Source organism: Lagenorhynchus albirostris, chromosome 16 (genome assembly GCF_949774975.1).
Source record: "Lagenorhynchus albirostris chromosome 16, mLagAlb1.1, whole genome shotgun sequence".
In the NCBI taxonomy this organism is placed as follows: domain Eukaryota; kingdom Metazoa; phylum Chordata; class Mammalia; order Artiodactyla; family Delphinidae; genus Lagenorhynchus; species Lagenorhynchus albirostris.
In genome coordinates, this window is record NC_083110.1 from 37940852 (window position 1) to 37966544 (window position 25693).

The following is a 25693-nucleotide window of genomic DNA, read 5'->3' on the forward strand; positions in this document are numbered from 1 at the left end:
TATTATTTGTAATAAAGAACAATGGAATGATCCCAAAGAAACTGGAGTTCATAGTGAACAATCTCTTGTCTACTAGTTATCCAGAAGGATTTGGATTGGATCCCAAGCATAGAATGACTCCTTATCATCAAGTCTTTCTTTCTCCAAATGAAGAAGTGAGAGAAAAAAGAGAAGACTTCCCAAGCTTGAGCAATGGTACATTTTATTTGTCGTTTATTTTGGGGGGAGTAGAAGATAGTGGTAACTGCTAGGGTTGCATTCTTCAGTTTTTTCTTCCTAAGATAAGGAAGCAAATATTACTAAGATTCTTAAAAGACAGAAGACGTCCTAGGAAATCCTAGAACAATGTAGTAATACAGCAAGGTAACCTGATAGAGAATAAAATTGGAATGATCTTTGTATACAAGAAATAGAATGGATGGGTGTATGGATGGATGGATGGGTAGATGAGGAGGGAGCTCTGTGAGACTTGGTGAGGCTAAGAACTTGTGTACTAAAATACCAGAGAACCTCACTGTAAGTTGATTTCACTTCTCAGCTGGTCTCTTGACTTTTCCTTTGGACCGCTAGATGTGGAAACTGGTGGCCATATCACTCAGTTCAAGCCATTACCTATCTGTGTCTCAGCTTTCTTCTCTAGAAAATGGGAATGGCATAAAGAAGCTCGTTACTTTATGAGATTTCTGGCTTAATGGAGTTTATTCTTGGATTCGATAATGTCAAAGCAAGTTAAAAGGATGGCGGTTTGTGGAAAAAAAAAAAAGGCGACCAGATCCATGTGTCTGAGAGATTTCTCCCTCTTGATGCAGGAAGCCTCAGCAGACCTTCTTCCACCACTTTAGTTTGCCAACTGTGCCACTTAATCTTGTGATATCTTGTGATGCCAGGTGGTAGGCACAAGGATCCTTATTTTCTGGTCAGATAGGTGCCCAAAGCCAGTGCTCAAAAATCTCGTGTGTTTAGAGTTTACTGTCTTGCAGTGTTAATTACAACATGAACATTTGCGTTTGGGGATTTAACTAGTAGAGTGGACTGAGCAATGTCCATCCCCCTAGGGTGAGAAAAACAAACTGTAGAGGCTGGTACCAAAGGGCAGACCCAGTGACCCAAGATCAGAGGGAAGTTAGGCACAATTCAGGGGATTATGTTTATGGGGTATAGCAGGTAGAACTGGCTTGGTAAATTCGTCTGTCTCTCTGCAAATCCAGGGCATTGAGGTGGGTAGGTAGTTGGAAGCATGATTCAGTGCCAGGAGAGAGGACTGGCTTGGTTCCTGGGCCCCTGGGCACAGTCTTGGGTTCAGTGTCTGTTCCCCTGAGGGGCCAACATAAAAGTCAAGGTTGGAAGGAGCTGTTTTGGGGAGAACTATTTTGTTACCTAGAGCTTACACAAGGTATCTCTCTGTTTGGTATCTAACAGAGTTGGGGTGGGAGAAAGAGGCTCACTGAGCCCATCAATCATGTTTCCCAGCTCTGGACATGTGAAGCAGGCAGGACTTGGTGGTAGAGGTCGGGGAGAGGCCAGCTCACAAGGATGTTGGTAGCATTGTTATCAGTCCTGCATCTCTACATACTGACTGCTGTCTGGCTGGAGCTTGCAAAGCTGGGGTGATGTTCAAGAATGATGCACATAAAAACAACCATGATATGCCATCTCCTGGCTGTCTCTGGGAGAAGCACTGAGGCTGTCCTGATTGTGTGATGTACTCTCTCCATTAGTCCAGCACAACATCCAAAAGACTGTGCAGGCTCTCTGGCAGCAGCTCGTGGCACAGAGACGGCAGGAGCTGGAGGATAACTTCAAGATTGATCTTTCTGTGAAACCTGGAGAGAGTGAAGTGAAGATTGAGGAGGTCACCCCACTCTGGGAAGAGACGATGCTCAAGGCCTGGCAGCATTACCTAGGTCTCTGTCCACTTGGCTTCAGGGAATGGAACTTCTGAGTCTCATAGAACCAGGCTCCCCCAGGGTTTCACTCAGGGCCCACAGCCTTTTACACCAGACCTTCTGTCTCATCCCTCTGGTGGGTGGGATTTGTATCGCTGAAGCCTCATGAATCTTTGCTCACAAAGAGTGAATGCTGCTTTGCATTTTGGTGAAAGGAAGGCCAGAGGTGCCAACCAAGCAGCAGATGCTAGTAATCTCTCAGAGGGAAGGGCCACCATGTCAGAGCTCTGGCCTGGGCTCTGGAACTCAGGGTGCTAGGTCCTGCCCTGATATTCACCTGCCAGGTTTGAAACCTTGCGCCAAGTCATGCAGTGACCTGGAGCCTCAGGTTCTTCATGTTCCAAGTAAAACTCTTCATCCCAAAGATATTAACCTCCCTTGCATTCTACCAGTGACTCAGCATTTTTACTCTGTTAGCCAATGCAGCTGTAGGAATAATGGTTAAGTTTCTTTTTAAAGAGGTCATTACTCTCAAGTTATGGCTCATATATTGTTTTAAGTCTTTCAGCATCACGAAGTTCACAGTAATTCAAACCTGTAGCCTGGGCTGTTTTCCTTACTGGAGGCAGACACACTGGGCTTGTGGCCCCCGGCTTGCCCTTTGAAAGCCAAGCTAGCTGTAGAAATAGTGTGTGTTTGTTTCCTTCTTAACTTCACCTCTGACGGTCTTTGCCTCTCTGTCGCCAGCATCTGAAAAGAAGTCACTGGCCAGTCGCTCAAGTGTCGGACACCACAGCAAAGTCCCTTCGTGGAGTGGAAGCTTGTCCTCAGCCATGAGGCTGATGCCCGGGCGGCAGACCAAGAACCCTGAGTGCAAAGCAGAGGTGAGCCCAGACCCCTTTTCCTTAGAGAACATCAGGCATTCGCTTCAAACCCCCATGTATCATGTCCTCTCTCTCTGTTGTCACTGGATGTGATCTAACTCCATGTTCTTCTGAGCATTTAGGGGTAATGCATGTGGCTTCACAGTTGAGGCTACATCTGTGGGAGTCAGGTCTTAGGTTAGCTTTAACCAGAAGCGAATATGGGCTCCACCTGAGTGCCAAGAGCAGCTGTTCCTTTTGTCATTAAAACCCAAACCAATCCTTGTTCCCATTCTCTTTCTGAGTCAGGTGTACTCAGCCGTAACCCACAGCTCAGCAGGAGCTGGGTGTGCGGGCACAACAAAGAGGGACTATGCTGTTGTTGGGAGACATGGTGGTGGATCCTCTTGGCCATGTGGGGTTGAGCTGTTAGGGTTTTCTAGTCCATGTCTCTAAAGCTGCATATCAAACCATCCTAAAAGTCGGTGACACTGACAATGATGTTTTCGTGATTGTGGATGCCGTGGTGAGGAATCTGGAGCACAGCAGGGGTTGGGGTGTCTCTGTTCCCTGATGTGTGGGGCCTCGACTGGGATCATTGGAAAGCTCACTTACTCACACGCCTGGGGGTTGCTGCTGGCTCTAGTCTGAGACCTTAGCTGGGGATGTTGGCGGGAACATCTACACGTGGCTTTTCCATGTGTCTTGAGCTTCCTTACAACCTGGTGGCTGGGTTTTACGGGATAAATTTCCATAGGGAGGGAGAAGGAGAGAGAGAAAAATGGAGAGAGAGAGAGAGAGAAGGAGAGAGAGGTGGAGGCCACATTGCCTTGCATGACCCAGCTTTGGAAACCATGTAGCATCACCTCCGCTGCAGTCCTTTCTGGTCTAGAAAGGCACAGAGTTCTGCCCAGGTTCATGGGGAGGGCAGTAGACTCTACATCCTGGTAGGGAAGTGACAAGGTTCTTCAAGAGCCCATAGTACTGGAAATGTTGCTGAGGCTCTCCTTGGAAAATACAGTCTTTCATATATTCTAATGGTAGGGTCACCGACTTACCTTCAGAGGCAGAAGGTGGCATTCAATAGGCATGGCCTTAGGCCCAAGAGACCTTGGTTTGTGATTCACTTAACACCCCTGAGTCTTTATTTCCTGACTTGCACAATGGGACAAATAACTGTGGGAAACTGTGGGAAGGGATTCCCCAGGGAGTGGGGTAGCCGGTTGACAGACACATTACACAATTCGAACTCTGCCCATGTAACTTTGGAGATTGAGGTTAACTCCAAATCCCATGTGCTCAGAATCTGGGCCCTGCTGTCACCATAGGTCTGTTGTCCACTGTGGTCAGTGTCTGATGGGGAGAAGGGAGGATACTGGGAGAAGAGAGGAGTGAAGGGCCACCTGTAAGTGCCCAGACTGCCAGGAGAAGGGGGCTTTCTTCTTTCCAAGGTTCAGGAGCAACAGGCTTTAGGACAAATGGAGAAAGAACCTGAAGATAGAATGAAAGACAGGAAATGAAACTGACTAGGCTGGCCGGCCCCCTGGTGTTCAGAGCTGAGAGCAGGCTGTGTCTTCAGTGCACTGGCTTGGGGAAGACACTACTCATTAAATTTGTCCACAGAGTTACTGGCTGACTGAGTGAATAACTGAGATCTCGGGTCATCGACATCACACAGCTATTATTAGTCCCATTTTATAGATGTGAAATAGAATCTGAAAGAAAAAGTCAAGGTCTTTGAAGCCAGGAAGTGGCAGAGTGGAGACAGGGTCTTCATTCATAGTCTCTGCACTTCTGAGCACACCCTTAGGCAACTCCAGAACCTCTGGACGCCTCCATTCCTGAGTTTACAGCTGGGAATGTACTCTGTTTACACTAGACTATGTGGAAGCACTTGGAAAGTGCAGGTGCTTTACAAAATTCCAGTATAGCTCTCTCTGCCAAGGGCAAGACAAGACCATCTCACACTTGGTACAGTTGCACCCAGCACTGGAGGCAGGAGCATCCCCACTTGTGCCCAAGCACTTGCTCCTGACCAATGCCATTTGTGGCAGGAGGGGTCCAGCCCCTCTTCCCTGGAGCATCTACTCCTTGACCAGGTTAGCGTTGTCCCCAGGAGGTCAGGTCAGTCTGGCTGGGCAGCTGTGGAAGGGACAGCTGAGACGCTGGGCATGGACATGCATTTTATGGGAACCCCGGTGGCTATTGATGCTGTGTCTTGCCAGTGGCACCCCCCACCCCCCGCCAGGTCACTGTCACTGGCACAGTTCAGTGCCTCCGAGTCCTGGGGAGATTTGTTGAGAAACAGCCCATCTGAAAGAAGCTTGAGTAAACAGCAATGTTTGGGGCCATGTAGGTTTACAAATGGCTTATACCAGTTTGCTCTTGGCTCATGTTGAGAGATCTGGAAGAAGGAATACTTGAAGTTGTCTGTCTTTGGTGAAGGCGAGCTGCTGAGGATGTTGTCTTCTACATCAGTTGAGGTCTCATCCATCCACCCATTTATTCATTCATTCAACAAATTTTAAAGTGCTTATCCTGTACCCTGCTGTGAGTACTGAGGTTACAGGAGAGAGAAAAACGGACATATTTTCTGCTTTCATGGAGACTGCATTCTGGGAGGTGAAGATAGACAATAAAAAGATAAATACATTTGTAAATGTTGAGGTGCTAATTGCAGTAAGGAAAAGTGGAGCAGGATAAGTGGGAGAGGGTGATGAGAGAGGTTCTGGGCCACTTAGATGGAGGTGGCAGAAGCCCTCTCTGGCAGGGGCGTGTGAAAGCAGAGAAGGAAGGACAGGAGCCTCGTGACTCTCCAGGAAAAAGTGATCAGGCAGGGAGGACCACCGGGCAAAGGCACAGAGTCAGGAGTGCGCTGGGGGTTATAGGGCAGCAAAGGCCAGTGTGGTTGGACTGCAGCGGGGAGAGGACAGCCTTGGGGGATGTCTCCCTCAGCTGTTAACACCAGGAAGGACTGTGCTTTTCCACAGCAACTCAAACAGCAGAACTTCTGACACCATTATGTTTTCCTCTTTCATTTGGGCACTTGGAAGCCAGAGAGATAAGCGTGGCCCAAGTGGTGTAACTGCACATGCCCAGTGGGATAAATTTCTGCAAAACGCGTGTACACACCCACACATATCTCTCCCTGGCCTCTTCCTTCCTCATTGAGCCCCATTTTACCTCCAGCCTGACTTATGTATCTTTTCTACAGCTTATACTGTCTTGTGGAATTTTAAAAGACAAATTATTTTTGAAACAAAGTGGACTATGCTTTAATTAAAAAAAAAATTATCTGCGTCTTTACTGAGCAGCATCTCCTACCAGTAACTCAGTCTGGGCTGGGCACAGTGCCTGGTACATAGAAGGTTCTTAAAGAATGTGTAGGGAGCTGCACGGAGCCCCCCCCCCCTTTCTGTGGGATGAAACTCACTAGCCTTCAGAGCCCGCATCCATCACTCATCCCCGCGAGATGCCTTTGTTGCTAACAGAAGGCACAACTTCTCAGGTACATATGTACACTGTGATGTCATAGGATAAGAGCATCAACTATTTGCCCTGGGGTCTGTTTAATTATTTTTAAAAATTAATTTTGATTATTACAGCTGATTACACCTCGGTGAGCAATGTAATTGATATTTTCTAATGTATCCCAAGGAACATTTTGTATAACACGCTTTTTGTTGTTGAAGGTTAAAGACTCTGTTATTGGTTTTTCCCTAAATATGCCCACATCATTAGTCCCTCCAGTGAGAAGGTCGCCATCTGGAAAAAGCAGCATGGAGGCATTATTCAGGCACAAGTGCATGAAATTGGTGTTTCTGCATCTTCTGTCTCTCTTCTGGAAAGAAGGGGCTTGTAATTAAAGGAGTTGGTTTTAGAGGAAACATTATTCATTTGGTGTTATTCCTTATCATGTCAGTGGCTGACAGCTCTGTAGCACTGATAAATTGTTCCTTGGAGTGAGACACACGATGTACGATTCCTCATGCCTTTTACCTATCTTCATTTTCAGTAGAAAATGTTTTCTTCTTGGCAGGTGAGCTGAACTTTGAGGCAAGGCTGATATACAGATGTTATTTCTTCCTTTTCTCCCCCTGACTCCCATCACAGTCCCTTCTGGCATCAAAGCGTGAAGTCATCGTCTCTACCAGGGTAAAGGCTGTGGCTGTCAGCCTGTGGGACAGAGGTTGGGACCTTGGGCTCCCTTGAGGTTACCAAAGGACAACTCAGTGTGTCCAGGAAGCCACTTCATCATGCCCCCTTCAGCTTGGAGGGATCCAGAGCACACACTCTTGCCAGCCGTCCCTCTCCACAGCAGTAGCAGCGGCTTTGCTCATCTGCTCAGCTTCAAACTTTCTTATTTAAAAACAAGTTGCAAAAACATCAGCAACCAGTGTTTGTTTCCTAGTTTTAGCAGGCACACCTTGGCAATGTGTGATGTTAACGTTATGGGGAACCAGGTGAGGGCTGACAGGATCAGGAGTTCTGTGTACTATCTTTATTATTTTTCTGTGGATCCAAAATTATTCCAGAACATAAAGTGTGTCATCCTCTGTTTTTTTTTAAACATCAGCAAACAGAAAATGGGCACATGGGACACAGGAGCTAGAGGTCCGGTGGGAAGGGGTTGTGAGACCTGTGGGCAGGGGGATGGGCAAAGCGGCTGCAGGTGGCAGGATGGGCATGGAGGCAGGTCAGGGCGGCACTGGGGCCCATAGGTTGGGGGTTAAGCAGGGGAATGGCACATTTCTGTTTGTACAGGTTAGATTGGAGTTTAGGACTCTTGGGGGAGTGGACAAGCTGGGGGCTGTAGCATCATTCAGGTGGGAGATGATGGAGGCAAGGCAGTGGTTGGAGCAGTGGAAACCAAAGAATACACAAGAGAAATTGTTTAATCAAGGCTGGTGTGAACAAAAAAAAAAGAGGGCCACCAAAGACAGAGGCCCTAGCTCCGGGGCTCTTAAGTCAGGCCACGAGAAGAGAGTGTGCCCAGGTTTAGGAGGTGTGGGAGGTGTGTGATTCAGATGGTTCTGTGGGGCTCTGCAGAGAATGGGGACCAGAGGGTGGACGCTGAGAGTACAGGGCCACCTCTACCCTGTAAGGAGGTGGGACCCCCTCTGGGGCGGGGGGGCACACAGCCACCTGACCCAGGTCTTGTTCTGCAAAGTATGAGCTAGGTTTCACCCCACCTTCCTTCTGTGTGGACAGCTGTTCATGCAGGGGCCATGTGTGCCTCACCTGAGCAAACTTAGAGGGTTTAGAGAGGAGCAAGAGCCGGTGGAGCAGGGCCGGGTTCTGTGTCTGCCACGTTTCCATGGCCTTTGGAGATGACTGAGCAGGCTTCCAGTTGCTGTCTTCGAAGCCATATATTAGAATGTTGACATGGCCCACGTAGGGAAGCCAGGGCCAGGTGAGAATTAACAGAAGGGGATGAGAAGGCACCCAAAGCCAGAGGGTCGCACACTGCAGTTGCTAAAATACCAAAGACAGGTTTCTGCAAGAATTTTATGTCTGCCCTGGCAAGAATACGAAAGCACTAAACATTTACTCCAAGGCCCCATGAGGTCCTCTAAGGGCTGCCCTGAGGGCGAGGCCTCCACCCACCCAGACGCGCAAGAGCCTCCTGCAAAACCAGCAGTGCCCAGGCCCACTGTCACTCACCCGCAGCCACGGAGCAGCACTGCCCCTGGCGGAGGATGAGATGCTGGCTGAGACCAGCCATGGGGTGACAGCTATACTGAAAGCAGCCTTGGCTCAGGTCCCTGGCGAGGAAAAGGACATTTTTGACCATCTACTCTGAGAACTTCACCCATTATCCCTTTGAAAAATCATTGTGGAAATTTTCAAACAGATATAGAAGTAGAGAAAATAAAAAATGAATCCCCATGTATCTATCCATCACTTCCACAGATTTCAATTCTTGGCCAATCTTGTCTCTTCTCTATCCCTACCCGCTTTCTCCCTCTGCACAGAATAATTATGAAGCAGCATCCCAGACATCATATCACTTCATGTGTAAATGTTCCTGTATACTTATTTTCTCTTTAAAGAAGTCATGGAACCCAAATAAAAATTGCAGGGGAAGCAAGCATGCAGCATTGGAGGGCTTGAGCAGTCACTGTGGGAGTGATCCAGCTGCTCTTGGTCTTGCTTTCCGGCGTGTTTGCATTGGTCTCCTGCTGCCGAGAGATTTCGGTCTTGCTGAGGCTGAAGGTGCAGTGAGTCCCCGAGAATCCCACTCCCCCGTTTCAGGAAGGAGGTTGAGGTCTGATGGGACACAATGCTTTCCAGTTCAGTGTTTTGGCACCTCTGTGTCCAGGGGTGAACAGCCCTTGAGGCGGAAGCCTCAGATTTCACTCACCTGGGCAAAAGGCTCATGAGTCAGGAGCACCCCAGGGCTAAGAAGAGTTTTTTGAAAATAGAAAAGAATGGGCTTTGAAATGAAGGGGAAGTAAGTGGTGGAGTTGAGGGGACCAGCCAAGGAAGTCAAAAAGCAACTATGAAAACGGAAGTTAGAATTCCCAGAGATGTTCTACTGTGAAAGAGTTATAATCAAAAATCTTTAAGAAGGTGTAGGAAATTTTAAAAATCTGAAATTTAGAAGGTCATCACAGGGACTATTTTTACTTAAACTTGTTGTAAATTCAACATGATGTTGGGCAAGGAAAAGAAAAAGACTTTCCCAGGAGATGAATGTGCCTTTAAGAGAGATGTTTGGAAGCAGGTAGCCAGGGGAAAATGAAAATGCATGAGAACTTCTAAAATTGAAGGGGTGAGAGGACCCAGAGATTGGTGAGGTCTTGATAATACGTCCTCGCTGTAGGGCAGGAGGGCAGAAAGACAGCTTGTGTCAGCAAATCAAGGGAGGAGTGGGGCTGGAGGGACAAACCATTGGAAACCATGGAGAAGAGAGGAGTGATTCAGAAAACCTGCAAACGGACTTTATGAGAAATCGCAATGCTGAGTTGTTGGAAAACCCAGTAGTGCTCTGTGGGGGTAAACATCTTGTGAGCCAGTAATTAAATGGGACTCTCTGTTAGAGGAATAAAACCATTCAGAAACGAATGAGAGTATAATTTTTAAAAAAGACTTTGTAACGTATAAATCCCACTACTGACGTGAGCATTGTTACTGAGATCTTCTACTAAATGGAATCTTGGTTTTCTTAATTGTGGTGGGCGAGGCTGCCAATGACACTTTCTCTTCATGCTTTCCCCGAGATTACTGACCCTAAAAATAATGCCACTCTCCCCAGCCTGGCCTTAGAGCTCTTCATGGTGTGTCTGGACTAGGATTACTTCCAGAAGGGACTTCCATTACGCTCTGGTTGTGGTAGTATTCGAATGCAAGAAAGAGAAAAATGGTGAAGTCCAGTATCTTATTTCTTAAACCTCTGAAGTTTCCTTCTTCACTTCAGCTGAAAGTAAAGTCTGTATATTATGTGTCACAGCCCTTGGTCATGCAGGCAGCTGTGTTCCAACACCATATGCAGAATGGAGCTTCCCAGGGCAGCAAAGCATCCTAGCGGTGGAGGTGAGAACACAGCACTGTAGGGTCGTAGAAATGCAGGGGAGGCCAGGGTAACGGGGTGTGTGTGTGTGTGTGTGTGTGTGTGTGTGTGTGTGTGTGTGTGTGTGTGTGTGTGTGTGTGTGTGTGTGTGTGTGTGTGTGTGTGTGTGTGTGTGTGTGTGTGTGTGTGTGTGTGTGTGTGTGTGTGTGTGTGTGTGTGTGTGAGAATTAGCCCCTTAGGTTTTCTTCCAGTGCTCTGGGCACTCAACCAGGACACTCCATACCACAACTGACTATGGACTGGAGGTCCCTACAGCAGGGGATTTGAAACAGCAACCCCGTCACCAACACAATATTAGTATCCAGAATGAGGGGGAAGGACAGTATCGGGCTGATGGAAACAGTGGCTTTTCTTTTTCCATTTTAAGAGTCTTAAACGTTACTAGGCTATCACAAGTCCTTGTTACAGGAGTTTGAAAAATAGAAGTAAATGAACAAAGCAAACACTGATACCTTTAATGATGTTTCTTTACCAAGTGCATCATTAGTGAGACAGCTTTATCTTCATAATAGAAGGATAATTAACATCACTAATTGTCTAATTAAGTTCATTAAGCATCCACCAACAGCGCACCGTGAAGCTGACATTATGTTCTACTGTCAACAAATGCTTTTGATTTCTTAGGAAGTAATTAAAATGTAAATTAGCATGCGATTATATGCACAGGGGAAGTTTTGAATCAAATATTCATTTCAGAACTGCTTAGAGCAAGATAGTTTTTTTTTTTTTTCAGTAAAGCAGACATTTTGCTATTAATGGTGTATATTAAAGTTGTCATTTGTTGTTCAGTGTTTGAATCATTGCGAGGTTATGGTGCCGTATGACAGAGCTTTTAGTTGATACATTTGCCATTGTGCTTTGTGCTTATTTGATCATTTTATTTAGCATGTGTGTTTGTGTCCTTTGTGTTTAACAATATCACAACCAGTTTTTTTTTTTCTGAAAACTCTGTAACTTAAATTCTCTAGCTGAGCTTGCCCTTTAAAGGCATTTGAGGTCAAACCTTTCAGTGTATTCTTTCCATCAGGTTAGGCTCAGGGAGTATCATCAGTGACTCGCTCAGAGCATGTGTCCCTACACACACAGGAAAGATGGAAGCTGCCCAGATCAGACTTGTGGTCCAGCCGTCCTTGGTTGCAAGTTCACATGTTTCTGCTGTCTTAGGGCAGCCCCCTGGTTTCTGATGAATGATTGTAACTGGAATGGGCATGTTGTAATTCTAGATACGGTAACTTCATCGGGTTAGAACCCTTCCTGAAACATCACAGTCTCTAGACATTTTCTGGAAAAGAGGCTCCCAAGACAGAAGCCACCATGCCCAAAGCCCCAAAGCTTTCCTTCTTCAAACAATCCTAATGGAACCCTGGAATGCCCATCCTTTACTAAAGCTTACAGTTTACTGCAAGGTCTCAATGCTCGTGATGCCACCTCTGCCATCTTCTCCCTTGAAGACGCTGGGTCATTTGAGCATCTAGCTGATGTCACCTGTTCAGTGAGGAGGAAAAAGTTCTGCTCGTGATATTGAACCTCTTCAGTCACTTCTTGGATGATATTTTTCAGGGATGGATTTAGCTGGTGCCGGATCCAGGCACCTAAGTTATGTGGGGACAAGATTTCAGATAAATGCAGAGAGATACAGTGGCCTAAGAGAGACTGTCTCTTGTCCTCTTGAGAGGATCAATGTCAGGGCTTGGGCATGAGTAGAGTCTGCAGAACCACTAGCTACTCATCACTGTGGGTGCAGACATCCCTGCAGTCCAAGCAGAGGAGAGGCTTGTGTCCTGGGGTGGGTGGGGGCAGACATCATTGCACAACGACTGGTGGTGGATTGAGGCCAGCTGGACTGTGGTGAGCAGTGGCACCACTCCGAGAAACTCACCTGCATGGGACTAGGGCTCTGCATAGAGAAGCGCAGTTTAAGGTGGACCCTGACTTTTGTCCAAGCTCTGCTGGCAAGCTGTGAGCTCTGGTGTGGTCTGCATTGATCTGGGAGAAGGGCACCATCTGTCCAGAGGGGACTCCTTTTTCCAGTTCATGCAAAGGACAGTGGCTAGGCTAGCAGAGACCCTGACCTGACCAGGGGATCCTTCTGCTAAAATTGCATAACAGCAACCCTCTCGTAATGTGCAGCAAGTACCTACCTCAACTAGCACATAGAATTTCTCTACCAGAATTTTCGTCTCAACTGTTCACTCGTTTTTAAAAAAATTTTTATTGGAGTATAGTTGATTTACAATGTTGCGTTAGTTTCAGGTGTACAGCAAAGTGATTCAGTTATACATATACATGTATCCACTCTTTTTTAGATTCTATTCTCATATAGATCATTATAGAGTATTGAGTAGAGTTCCCGATTCTCTACAGTAGGTCCTTGTTGATTATTTATTTTATGTATAGTAGTGTGTATATGTCAATCCCAATCTCACAGTTTATCCCTCCCCCCCTTTCCCCCTTGGTAACTATAAGTTTGTTTTCTACATCTGTGACTCTATTTCTGTTTTGTAAATAGGTTCATTTGTACCATTTTTTTTTAGATTCCACATATAAGCGATATCATATGATATTTGTCTTTCTCTGTCTGACTTCCTTCACTCAGTATGACAATCTCTATATGTTGCTGCAAATGGCATTACTTCATTCTTTTTTATGGCTAAGTAATATTCCATTTTATATATGTCAACTGTTTACTCTTAAAAATTAACATGGTCTACACTATCATGACTTATTAAGGATGCAAAGTCCACACAATAAACGCATATTTAATACTGACAGTAACTCAGTTCATCCCATGGCTGGCTCATGGCCCTGCCTCCTGCTGGTCGCCGTAACTGACACTAAGGGATGGCTCCATTACAGTGCTCCACAAAAGCACAGGTGCCACTCGGCCACCTTGGAACAGCCCAAAGCCACCTCTCTGAGTGCACTTTTGATCATTCAGCCTCACAAGAAGTGGGGTTAAAGTTGTTTTGTTTTTGGAAGCAAGATGATAGCTTGAATCCTCTCCAAGAGAACAGGCACTGGGGTTATGGAAGTTCCACAAGTCAGTGGAATATTCTCAACACTGCCCATTGAAAGGCACATCGAATCTAAACCATCTTTTGAAAAGTTGTTAGGGCTGAATGTTCAGTTTCTTCTCCAAAGACAGAAACATCCAGTCTGAAAAGGTTAGAAAAGTTTAACTAGATCTTCTCACCTCCTTCTGCTAGTTATTTACTGATTTTCTTTCCTTTCTCTTCTATAGTATTTTATTTTATTACAAAATCAGGTTGTGTTTATATACCATATATGATGGCTGTCACTGAGGAATATTTCAAAGTAACTCCAGGTCCAAGTCTTCAGCTCAACCCACAGTGTTTTGAGGTACATAAATACGTCATCATGTGCAATTCAACAACATATGAATTCATTGAAGATATAGCAGTCCTAAGAATATAGAGATGAGTAGCACATGACCTTCTATTTAAAGAGTCCTTGTAGTCTGGTTGTTTATCTCCCTGGCTAGATTATATTGTATCTAAGAAGAATTACAGTAGCTGGGTTTCTGAAAAAAAAAAAAGTATATGTCAATATTTTGTAAATTAAAACCGATTTGAAATTAATTTAGGAACTTGGCAACCTAAAGAAATCCTGGGTTGAATCCTTTTGAAAACTGAATACAGTCCTTTACTTTGAAGGCCTATTATATCCAGGTATCTATTTTGAGGTTCAGGTTTTTATAGATTAGATTTCCTAATGTGAGGTATACCCGCATTCCAAAAACTAATGTCGTGGTTGGGTACGGTATCATCATTCCAGGAAAGGCTTTCAGTTTTTAAAAATTGTGACTTATGGCTCGGGAAAACACATTTTTTGATTGTTTATTTCTCTAAATTTGAATATTTAAAACTTAAACGTATCCATCGATGCAAAAATGTTTTTTAGAGTTCACAAGACAGAAATGTCCCAAACTATATAAATGATAAAACGGCACATGGTCCTGGAGTGGAGAATCAGTCTGGGGCCCTCCCAAGGCACTGCTGCCATTCACAACCACTAGCTCCTCACTCCCAGATCAGCCGTGAGGCGCCTGCAGTGTAAGTTACAGTCGTGTTCTCGTCCTGGGACCCATCTATTATGAGAAACCATTTTGGTTAATTAAAAAAGTCTTTCAGGGCTTTCCTGGTGGCGCAGTGGTTGAGAGTCCACCTGCCGATGCAGGGGACATGGGTTCGTGCCCTAGTCCGGGAAGATCCCACATGCCGCGGAGCGGCTGGGCCCATGAGCCATGGCCGCTGAGCCTGCGCGTCCGTCCGGAGCCTGTGCTCCACAACGGGAGAGGCCACAACAGTGAGAGGACCGCGTACGGCAAAAAAAACAAAAACAAAAACAAAGTCTTTCAAAGTCTCAGAACAGGAAGTTCTGAAATTTTCTTCTCTCCACTGTTGTCAATGGGGGTTGGTGCAAACTTGGCTCTACGCCTGGCACAGAAGGGAGGAGGGCCTGAACCTGGAGGAAAGAGTGAAGACAGCCAAAGAGAGTGTGGCAGTCCAGGCCTGGGGGCCTGGGAGGCCGCTCATGGGTCCTTGGGTGCTAGTGTATCTACTAGTACAATTAGGAGTGATAGAAGGAGTAGCTGAGCCTTGAGTGTCCGATCAATTTTTTTTTTAAACATCTTTATTGGAGTTTACTTGCTTTACAATGGTGTGTTAGTTTCTGCTTTATAACAAAGTGAATCAGTTATACATATACATATGTCCCCATATCTCCTCCCTCTTGCATCTCACTCCCTCCCACACTCCCTATCCCACCCCTCTAGGTGGTCACAAAGCACCGAACTGATCTCCCTGTGCTATGCGGCCGCTTCCCACTAGCTATCTATTTTACGTTTGGTAGTGTGTATATGTCCATGCCACTCTCTCACTTGGTCCCAGCTTACCCTTCCTCCTCCCCGTATCCTCAAGTCCATTCTCTAGTAGGTCTGCATCTTTATTCCCGTCTTGCCCCTAGGTTCTTCTGACCATTTTTTTTTTTTTTTTAGATTCCATATATATGTGTTAGCATACGGTATTTGTTTTTCTCTTTCTGACTTACTTCACTCTGTATGACAGTCTCTAGGTCCATCCACCTCACTACAAATAACTCAGTTTCTTGTAAATGGTTCCTGACTCATAGACTTCTATGTCTGGGATCTGCTGTATGGGTTGGGGGACAGATGAGGCATCTGCTCTCAGTTTAGGGAAATAGACTGTAAGCAAAAGGGAATAGATGAGAAAATATTAGCTACTGTTACGTAATCTGAAGGCAACAGATGATATGCTGGAGACTGACTTGTGATTGCCATAGGTTGGAAGTGATAATAAAGCTGAGAGGGAAGAGTAGCCATTGGGCACCTGGGGAATGAAAACTCCCGAAAAGGACTCGGCTAGGGCCAGGGATCAACGGTGGGAGGGAGTTCGTATATTTGAGAACAGAGGGAGATCCTTATAATTGGAGCACAGAGATCAAACACGGAGTGGTCCAGGAGGAGAGCAGCAGGGGCCAGTTGTCAAGAGCCATTCCAGTTCTCTAGGGCAGGGGTCCCCAGCCCCCAGGCCTGCGGGCTGCATAGCAGGAGGTGAGTGGTGGGCGGCTGCCCATCGTTCGCATTAGGGCCTGAACCATCCCCCACCACCCCGGTCCGTGGAAAAACTGTCTTCCACAAAACCGGTCCCTGGTGCCAGAAAGGTTGGGGACCACTGCCTAGGGCATCAGAAAATACATCTATGTCTGTGACTCCATCTGCATACGTATCTCGACCCCCACCCCCCTCTCATCTACTGAACACCCAGTCCTGCTCTGGACATTCCGTGCACACTCATCGACTTCCTGCCATATCCCAGGCCCTTGGCTTAAGGCCAGGGGATACTGACAGAAAAAGGCACAAGTCCCTGACCTGCGACCCCCACCTTCTAGGTAGGTGAAATAATTAAAATGTTAACAAGCTGAGCTTGAGCTGAGACTTGGAGGAGGAGGAGGAGGAGAAGGAGCAGGAAGGATGTGAAGGAAGATTGGTGGTGAGGGAGGGGCCCCTCCAGGTATAAAGGGACAGCCTTGTGGGTCAGCTGCTGCCTTGGTATTACTGGAGTATTATATCCAGTTTATGTTAATCCCATGTATTTATTTATAGTCTGACTCAATCCCCAGAGGATTTATGATATCTAGATGAGATGCATGCAATAAAATAAAGAAATGAGATCAAGAAAAATAAAATTAAAAGAAGAAAGTCAATTCCTGGGGAATTAAGATCATAAATATGCAGTCCATAAAGGCCTACAGCCAAACATCTACACCACGCGTGAGCTTTCTGGCTGCCATTGTGGAGTGGTAGGTAAGATAGTTCATATATTTATTCCTCACTCATCAATTATGCTTCTGCCAGGGAGCAGAAGTGCTCGAGAGCAGGGACATAGGGAGAACAAAGCAGATGGTCCTTCCCAGCAGCTTACGCTGCCTCATCACCCCTTCAAGCCACCCCCATTGTGAGTTTTTAAAGATCAGATCTGATCATGTCATGTCCCTGATTAAAAAACATTATTTGTTCCTACACTGTCCAGAAGAGGACTCAGACCCACGACCACAGTGCAGGGAGCCTGACTCTCACTGTTTTTCTAAGTTTCTCTCCTGTGACAATCTTGCACAGTGTTTGCTCCAAATGGGCCCGCTTCCATATTTTATTGTAATGTACCCTGTCTTCTCCCATCTCTACCCTTGGGCAAATGTGGTCCCATCTGCTTGGAAGAGCCTCCCCCTCCCATCAGACCAACTGCTTCTCCTGTACTCTAAAAACACTGTCCCTTCTGAAAGCCCTTTCCTGCCTGGCCGTGGCGCCTGTGGCTACAGTTAACTATTTTTAATTCACAGTGGCCACATCTATGCGGGACAAGCCTAAGGGAGAGGGACGGGCTAGTGTTGATTATGTTACCTGTGAGGCACATTCAGCCCAACAGTGGGCACCTACTGACAAGTCCCAGTGTGACTCCCAAGGGAGCCGAGGTGAGCAGGTGTGTGCAGCATCCCGGAGCACAGGGATGTGGTCACGGTTGCCCTCCGGAAGATCCCAGTGTGGGCCCGGATAGCACCCAGTGACGTCTTGAGAGCTCAAGCCAAGGGTTCTGCTCTAGTCGTGGACAGCGACATGCTGCTCCTGGCCAAAGTGGCCTAGTCTCTCTCCTTACAGCCTAAGGAAGGAACCCTCCTCATAAGCTCCAGCCCCCATTTGTCATCTCTACTTGAAATGCCAGTTTCAGTGTCCAGGCTTTCTTAGTGCTAGACATCATTTGGAGTCAAGGAGGCTGAATTAGTTTGCCAGCGTTGCCTTAGCAAAATACCACAGGCTAGGGGCTTCACCAACAGATGTTTATTTTCTCACAGTTCTGGAGGCTGGAAATCTGAGATCAGGGTTTCTGCAGGACTGGTTTCTCCGTGGCTTGTAAATGGCCGTCTTCTCCACGGGAGCATCCCTAGGATCTTTTCCTCTTCCCATGAGAACGCTGACTAGATTCGATTAGTGCACGCTCTAACAGCCTTGTTTAATTACCTTTTTCAAGGCCCTATCTCTAAAATACAGTCATACTCTGAGGTACTAGGAGTTGGGGCTTCACCATGTGAATTTGCGGGGAACACGAGTCAGTCGGTAACAGCAGCCTCAAGTCTCAAAATGTGTTCAGGGGGAAATGTTTCCATGCGTTGCAGTCCTCCAAGGTAGAGCCTCACATTCATCTCTCACCCAGACCCCTTCTCGTAAGTAATTCCTAACCTTCTGCTCCTGCCCGAGGAGGTCTGTGTCTCCATGAGCCTCACCTCTGAGGAAGATGATAACGGAAACTTGAGGAGACGTGGCTGAGTTCAGGAAAGGTCAGTGTGGTGATGCTTCCCATCTGTCTGAGTCTCACAGAGGCTCTGATGCCCAAGAAGGAGAAAAAGAGGAGGGAAGCTGGCTTCTCTGAGGAGGCCTGGTACCTGCAGTTCCAAAGCTTTTGTCCTTTGCTACACGGGAGTGTCTTTTTTTAAAAGTAGTCAGTCTCATGACAATTGAATTTAATAAAAACAGCACAGTTCAAAAAAGACAAATTAGAAACCACTGTTCATCTTAGAAATTAATATGTGAGTGAATTTAACAAGAGATGAATTGCGCTGTGGTGATCTGGTCCCTCTTCACCCACTCCAAGCACCAGTTGTTTGTCATTATTGCTGGAAATATGATTATTACTCTGGTATTGCTTGACATTTATTAAGAATCCAGGGGCTGTGTCTCCACAGTAGAGAAAAGTGCAATTATCTGGGCACTTGGAGAAAAGAGCATTTCCTGGCCTGAGTCGTCCAAATAGATATCTTCCAAAGACACTTTGACTGTGGCTTGATGCAGACCCAGGCCGTTCTGTCCCTTAGTTCCTGTTTACCTTCATAACGAACTGCTAACCTTTTACAGGTGCACATGTAGGTATTATACAAGATTTACCAACAAACAGGGAAAGCATTTCATTGTTTTCTCATTAACTGCTTCTATCCTTTAACTAAAGCCAGGTCTCCAGTAAGAACTTATATTTGAAGGCAGATATATCAACCTTATGTAGAGAAGGCATAATAGAAAAATTGCATATGTGATCTGTTTATTGAATGTTTCACAACCAGGAAAACATTGAATTTCAGACGGGTTTAAACGTGGCAGTGGAAGTGAAGGCCAGAACTGCCCAGCTCCTGACCTTTGTTCTTTGCAGACCCAGAAATCTTATCACCTGGCCCTATATCTGACCATCAGCAGTGTTTTACTCTGGGCAGGAAGTGAGCAGCTGCAGAGAATTTAGCTCAGAGGAGTGCCAAAATCTATGAGCTTCATTTCAGTCTCTCAAACTTTCGTCTATTGTTGTCTCCATTTGCCAGACCCTTGGGAACAGGGATGGACGTTGTCCTTGAGGAGCTTATTCTAGGGGGGCTTCAGGCGGGGAACCCAGCCGCTGTAATGTGGAGCACTGCCTCTGCAGGCTTTGCGCTCTGCCCCGGGGCCCTGAGGAGGCGTGCTGGGCAAGAGAATTCTTGATAATTACCAGTTACATGATCACGACAAAGGGCTCACACAGACATGGTTTCCTCGGTTGCTCACTGCCAGCCAACTACACGACACTGTTAATCCAATCCCTCATCCTCTCAGCCTGCACCGGTGGAGGAGAGGTGAGTAGTGTATTTATTTTATAAGTTGGGCTATAATCCATTAAGCCTGTTATTTATCTTGTTGCTCAAATTGTTTGAGCTTTTTGCTCATAATATTTAATTGATCTCACACTTGCTTTCACTTAGCTCTGTTGATCTTTTTTCACAGATCACAAATACGAATCCAAATGAATTTTATGTATTTTAATGCAGTTTCACTGTAACCCTTCCTGACATTTTTGGTGTGTGTATTATTCAGGAAAAGTTATGTTACAGTAACAAACACCCCCAAAACGAATTGCCCTAAAATAGCAAAGATTTCTTTCTCACCTGTGCTACACGTGCATTGTGAGTTGGTTGGGAGTCTTCTGTGCCTTAACCTCGCCCAGTGATACCAGCTCATGGAGTTGCCATTGTCTAGAACTTTGAGCACTGCCATGGCAATTGAAAAAGAGCTTAGCAAACAGAGCATGAGCCCTTAAAGTTTCGGCGCACCTCTCCCTGGCCTCACCTATGGCTCAAAGGTGGCAGGAAGGGTGAATCATGCCATGTAGCTACAGGAGGAGAGAACTGGAAATATTTGGCAAACAGCACTAACGACCAAAGCCCTATATTTTTTTTCAGTTTTTCTTTTCCATGCAAAATCGATACACATTTAATTGTTGTTATTGTTAGCATATTATTTTCTAACCTCCTTTAAAAAAAAATCTCAGTACATCAAAAACCTGGTTCCATATCATCAAAACTTCTTTGACACCAGGACTGCCGTAAACAGTTGTGCAGGTTACGCACGAGGGCATCTGGCCAGCGTGGCAAAAAGAAGCCGAAATCCAGCCTTTGTCCCACTATTCAAGTTATCCAAGCAGGTCCAGGATGGCATCTGCCCAAAGGGGACACAAAGGTGCTGTATGGGCTAGTGGTGGCCCTTTGTGAGCATAATTTGTTGTGACTGCATAATGCTCTACAGTAAGGATGAACCATCCCTCCACGTGTTGATATTTACATTGTTTCATTTTATGCTGCTATAAACAAGATGGTGGAAAATACTGTCCAGTGAATATTTGTGCATATATCTTATGATTTCCTTAGTGTAAGTGACTAGCAGTGAAAATTGTGAGACAAAGGATTAAAATGACATGCATATGTGTCAGCACATGGTAGATACAGTGGCATTTCTTACTACTGAGTTTAGTTCCAGACCCGACACATGCCGTGCTTGGCTGGAGAGTCCAGGACCTACAACTGTAACGTTGGTACTAAGTTTCCAAGCAGGATCTGAGAGGCTGTGTTTAGATATGGGTCTTTCTCCTTTCTGGCTAGGCCATACAGCTGTAATTACAGGACTAACGATGCTTTAAACCAACAATGTAATGACTGTCATCAGTGACAGCAGGCGCTTCCTGTGGGAGAGCTTGGGCAGGAGGGTCACCAGCAGCTGGCCAGCCCCAGGGGTGCCCCTGGCAAAGCTGGGCGCCATCAAGCTGAGGTCAGTTCACTTAAAGGTGACCCTCCAGGTAGGCTGTGCCTTGTTCCCCATTCCAAGATGTGATCTGTGTTCTGTAGCCAAACCCTTCCCTAAGGAGGCACTGGGACAGCAAGGCAGAGGCTCTTTAAACCAGATCTGCTTTCCCTCTCAAATCTCCAAACGGCCTTCTGAGGCCCTTGGTCCTACTTGAGAGGTTCTCAAACTCTTTAACACACAGGCAGTTGCTGAGCAAAGGCTATTATGCTCCAATAAGCAATGCAGAGCTTTGCTCTGAATTTGTCTCCCATCGATGTACCATATTCACTGCTGCCCAGGCAGATGGGCCTCTGCCCTTGAACCGCCCTCTTCTTGTCTCCACATCCAGAGTGTGACAACTTTTCAGGGCATGAAAGGTCTCAAAAGCAATTGCAAAGTAATGTTTGCTTAGCACTGTGGCAACATACAGGGTGGAAACCACGTGGGAGACACTCACGTGATGGCAGAATCCAAGAAGTCATCTTCCAGCACTGCCAACTCCCGTATTGTTGGAGTCACTCATCTCACTTGTCCTCAGCTTCCTCTTCCGTAAAATACAGGTTTGTCAGGTGGCTAAATATTAAATGTGATAATGCATATGGAAACTCCTTTGTCAGCTGTAAAGTGCTATGTGCAAATTAGTTAACTGGATGTAATGTTGAGAGAACGGACCGAGGGATAACAAATATTTGGGCTGTCAGCACTTTTATATAACTCATCAGGTTAGGTCCCTGGTCAGGTCCCTCTCCCATCCTCCTAATCCACTATTCCAAACCTTCACCCCTGCTCAGCGCTCAGGGCAAGCAGAGCCATCTTCCCCTTTACTCTGCCCTGGAACTGGAAGCCATCACGTGTGAAGCACCTCACTCTGTAGTGTTCCGCTCACACACTCATCCACATCTGCACCCATCCTCAGGTCCTTCCATCCAGCTTCCAAGCATGAGCCCTTCCTCATGGCTCAGGTCAGCCTCTACATGGGCTGCTGATTCCATCCTCTCTTCTCTTATCCCGTGGAACCTGTGCCACCTTCCTCTTCCCTTTGCTTTTCAACCTTCTCCCATCTACTGCCAAGCTCCCCACAGCCTAGCAATACACTTGGGTTGTATCCTTCCTCTTATATTGCATGGCCCTACTCCCACCTCTTTTTTTCTCTTCTTCAGATTCAGGTTTCTTGAATGAGTTGGCAGTATTCATCGTCTCCGTTTCCTTATCTCCAAATTTCTGGTTGACTCGCTGCCGTCTAATCATTCCTCTGAAATAACTTGTAGAAATTACCAAAGACCAGTTTCTGTAGACAAATCCAAGACATTTTCAAGCTTCATCCTACAGGACTTCTCTGATGCAATCACTGTGGTTAAGCAGCCCTGGGTCTCCATGACATTTCTCTTTCTGATTTTCCTTAAACTTTTCTAACCTTTCTTTTCCTATCCTAAACTTTGCTAGCGTTCTCCGGTTTCTGACCTTGGCTCATCAAGCTCCTCTCTGCACGTATTCTCCATGAGGCATCTTATCATCTCTCACTGTTTATTCATCATTTGATTGCTGGTGGCTCACAGATCTATATAGAACTTGGAACTCTCACTTGAGCTTTCTTCTAGGGATGTCCAGCTGTACCACTGACGCTTCAAATTCAACATGTCCTCATATCGCTTAAACTTGCTCTTTCTCTTGTTTTTGTGATATCTATTAATTTTTCTTAGTTTATCTAATTTAATTTGTTCCATTAGGCAAACTAGAAGTTTTAGAGTAATTCTTACCCTCTCATACAGTCACCAGTTTATCCCAATTTTATTTTCCATGTTGTTCTTGAATTTGACTCCTCTACTTTACCCATTCCACCCTGTGAGCCCTCACTTGCGCTGTCATGATAGTGTCCTAAGGGAGCTCCCTACTTTTAGTCTTGTCTTCATTAAATCCATCCTTCAAATTGCTACCAGAGCGAGTTAGCAAAAATGCTAATGGAACCACATCAGGCTTCTATTTAAAACCTCTCATTTGAGATTCAGCTAAAGCAGCATCTCAACCAGGGAGCCTTCACTGAACACCATGGTGTCCTCTTCTTTGTGCTGACTGTGACCTGTGTCACCATGTCCCAAACATAGCTCTGTCTCAACATTGGCCATGTCGACACATAATTATATGCTCTTCCACTGCACTCCACAAAAGCAGATATGGGGCTCGTCTTTGTACTGCAGGACCTGGAAAATGGTAGGTGGACAATGGCTATTGGTTGAACTTAACAGAGAGAAAATTTGAGGGTAGACATGGAATATCTGAGCAAGGGTGTAAACAACACTGGGCTGCAGCTATCGTCGATAGGGTATTTATTTGAAGAGTAAATATGATATATAACTGAAATCATACAGCATTTTCTATAACTGTTAATTCAGAAGAGACCATCTAGGTCAAATTTTTCAACTGATCTTACCCATGACTTACACCCAGATAGTCTCTGGGTGACCCTTTTATGAAGTTTCATTTTACTGTCTCATCTTATCTCTATAATATCTCTTTGGACTAGACAGAGGAGGTACTGTTACCTTCATTTTATAGATGATAAATCAAATTGGAAATATTAAGTTATTTGCCCGTGGAATGTGGCTGGTAAGGGCCAGGAACCAAGCTGTCTGGACTTTGATTCTACGTGAAACACTCTGATTTAGCAGCGCTCAGAACAGCATGAAAGTTTGAATATCTTTTCATATATCTTGCCGGAGTGTCCCTGCCTGAAACTCCCCCACTTAACCCCCTGGGATGATCCACACCAGGCCTGTTCTTCAGTGAGATAGCACGTTCGTTGTTTGACAGGGGCTGCTTTGTGTCCAGGTTCCCCCACGAGTTCTCTTCTCCTGCTGCACATCTCCAAAGCATCATATTAGAAAAAAGACTGGGCTTTGGCCTTAGATGTAAAATTAGTCAAATTTGTCAGCATTTTATGTCACTTGCACTGCTCATAAAGAATGTTACTTGTATAAACGTGTAACAGCAATATTAAGGAAAATTTTGTAAACAAAAAAAAGAAGAAGAAAGAAAGAAATCACCCTATTCCCACTACTCCAAAACAGTAACTGGGGTTTTAAAAATTATATTGTTTCCATAGTTTTGAGTCTTTGCTGGTAAATACTCTTTTATTTTATTGAAGTATTAGCACACATAGAATAAAAGTGTTCCAGTCATAAATATACAAATTTAAGAATTTTAATGGCGTGAACATGTGACCACTACCCAGATTAAAAAATACAACATTCATGGCTCCCCAGAAGCACCCCCCACTCCATGCCCGATTCTAGTCTCTAGCACCCCCAAAGTAGCCAGTTTCCTGGCAGCTAATATCATACATCAGTTTTCCACTTTTTACTTTTATGTGTGTGAAATAACATATCATATGCTCTTCTTTCTGGCTTATTTCATTCCAAACTGTGTGAAATTTATCCATGTCTTTTCATGAAGTAGGAGTTCATTCACTTTCATAGCAGTTGACCAACATTTTCATAGAGTTCTCAGACTTTTTGGTCTCAAGACCTGTTTACCCTCTTAAAAATTATTGAGACTTCAAAGAGCTGTTGTTTATATCGATTGTATCTATTGATATTTATCATGTTAGAAATTAAAACAGAATTTTAAAAATAAGGCATTTATTAATTCATTTTAAGATAGCAGTAATAAATCCATTATATATAAGCATAAATAGCATTTTTAATAAATAACTAGATTTTTCAAAACAAAAAATTTTGAAGAGAGTAGTACGGTTTTATATTTTTGCAAATTCTTTAATATCTATCTGGCTTAGAAGACAGCTGGATTCTCATATCTGCTTCTTTATTCAATCAGTTGTAATACTTTTTTATTTATTTTTTGGTTGAAATACATGAAGAAAATCTGGTCTTTCACAGATATGTAGTTAGAAAAGAAAGGAGTATTTTAATAGAATTTTCAGAAAATTATAGATATTCTTCTTTGATACTACACCAAAATTCAACAAGTAGTAGTTTCTGAAAGGTTACTTGAAACTTTTATCAGTGAAATTTTTGTACTCTGTTACATTAAAATGTATTGATTATCTTGTACTTTGAATGGATATTGTAACCCATACATGATTTGTAACATGCATTGGAGCATGAAAATAACATACAATGAGAATATTGGTTCCCTGAGTTACGAGATCTCCCAAATGTTGACATGTTTCATTATGCAATATGGAGAAATCATATTCATGTACCACCAATTTTATCAGAAAAATATTTACTGAGAAACTGTCAGGCTCACAGAGGCAGGTACAAGCTTTTCAACATTCTGATATTCGAAATTTGAAAGCCCAAATTTCATCATAGGCAGAAAATACTGTTAGTGGTTTTATTTGATATGACAGGTTCACTTTGTTCATTTTCAAGAAAAGATCTGCCACATATCCAAGTCTTCATAACTAGTTTTGTCTGTCAGTCATTCTTTCAAATTAAAGTGATCAAAAGCAACTAGTTCAGCTCACAACTCTAACAATTATGTGAGTGCTTTTCCTTGAAATGACCATCATGGTTTTTGGTGTTCAGAAGTGCTTTACGCAGATTTCCCATTTATCACCCAGACTATTAAAAACGACTGTATTCAAAGATTGAGATTTCATAAAATTAATCATTTGTACTGTTTCATCAATGACATTCTTTTTTTTTTTTTTCGAAGTTTTACTTCTATGTAGCAGGACCCTTTT

General features: G+C 44.8%; 1 protein-coding gene across 1 annotated transcript in view; it reads left to right on the forward strand.

Moving 5' to 3' along the window:
* Positions 1 to 25693, forward strand: part of WDFY4 (WDFY family member 4) — a 248647-nt gene that overhangs the window by 114292 nt on the left and 108662 nt on the right. Inside the window, exons 37-39 of the mRNA XM_060125755.1 lie at positions 77 to 195; positions 1719 to 1904; positions 2634 to 2770. Of these exons, the coding sequence (XP_059981738.1) occupies positions 77 to 195; positions 1719 to 1904; positions 2634 to 2770 (442 nt within the window). The remainder of the gene's footprint in view (positions 1 to 76; positions 196 to 1718; positions 1905 to 2633; positions 2771 to 25693) is intronic.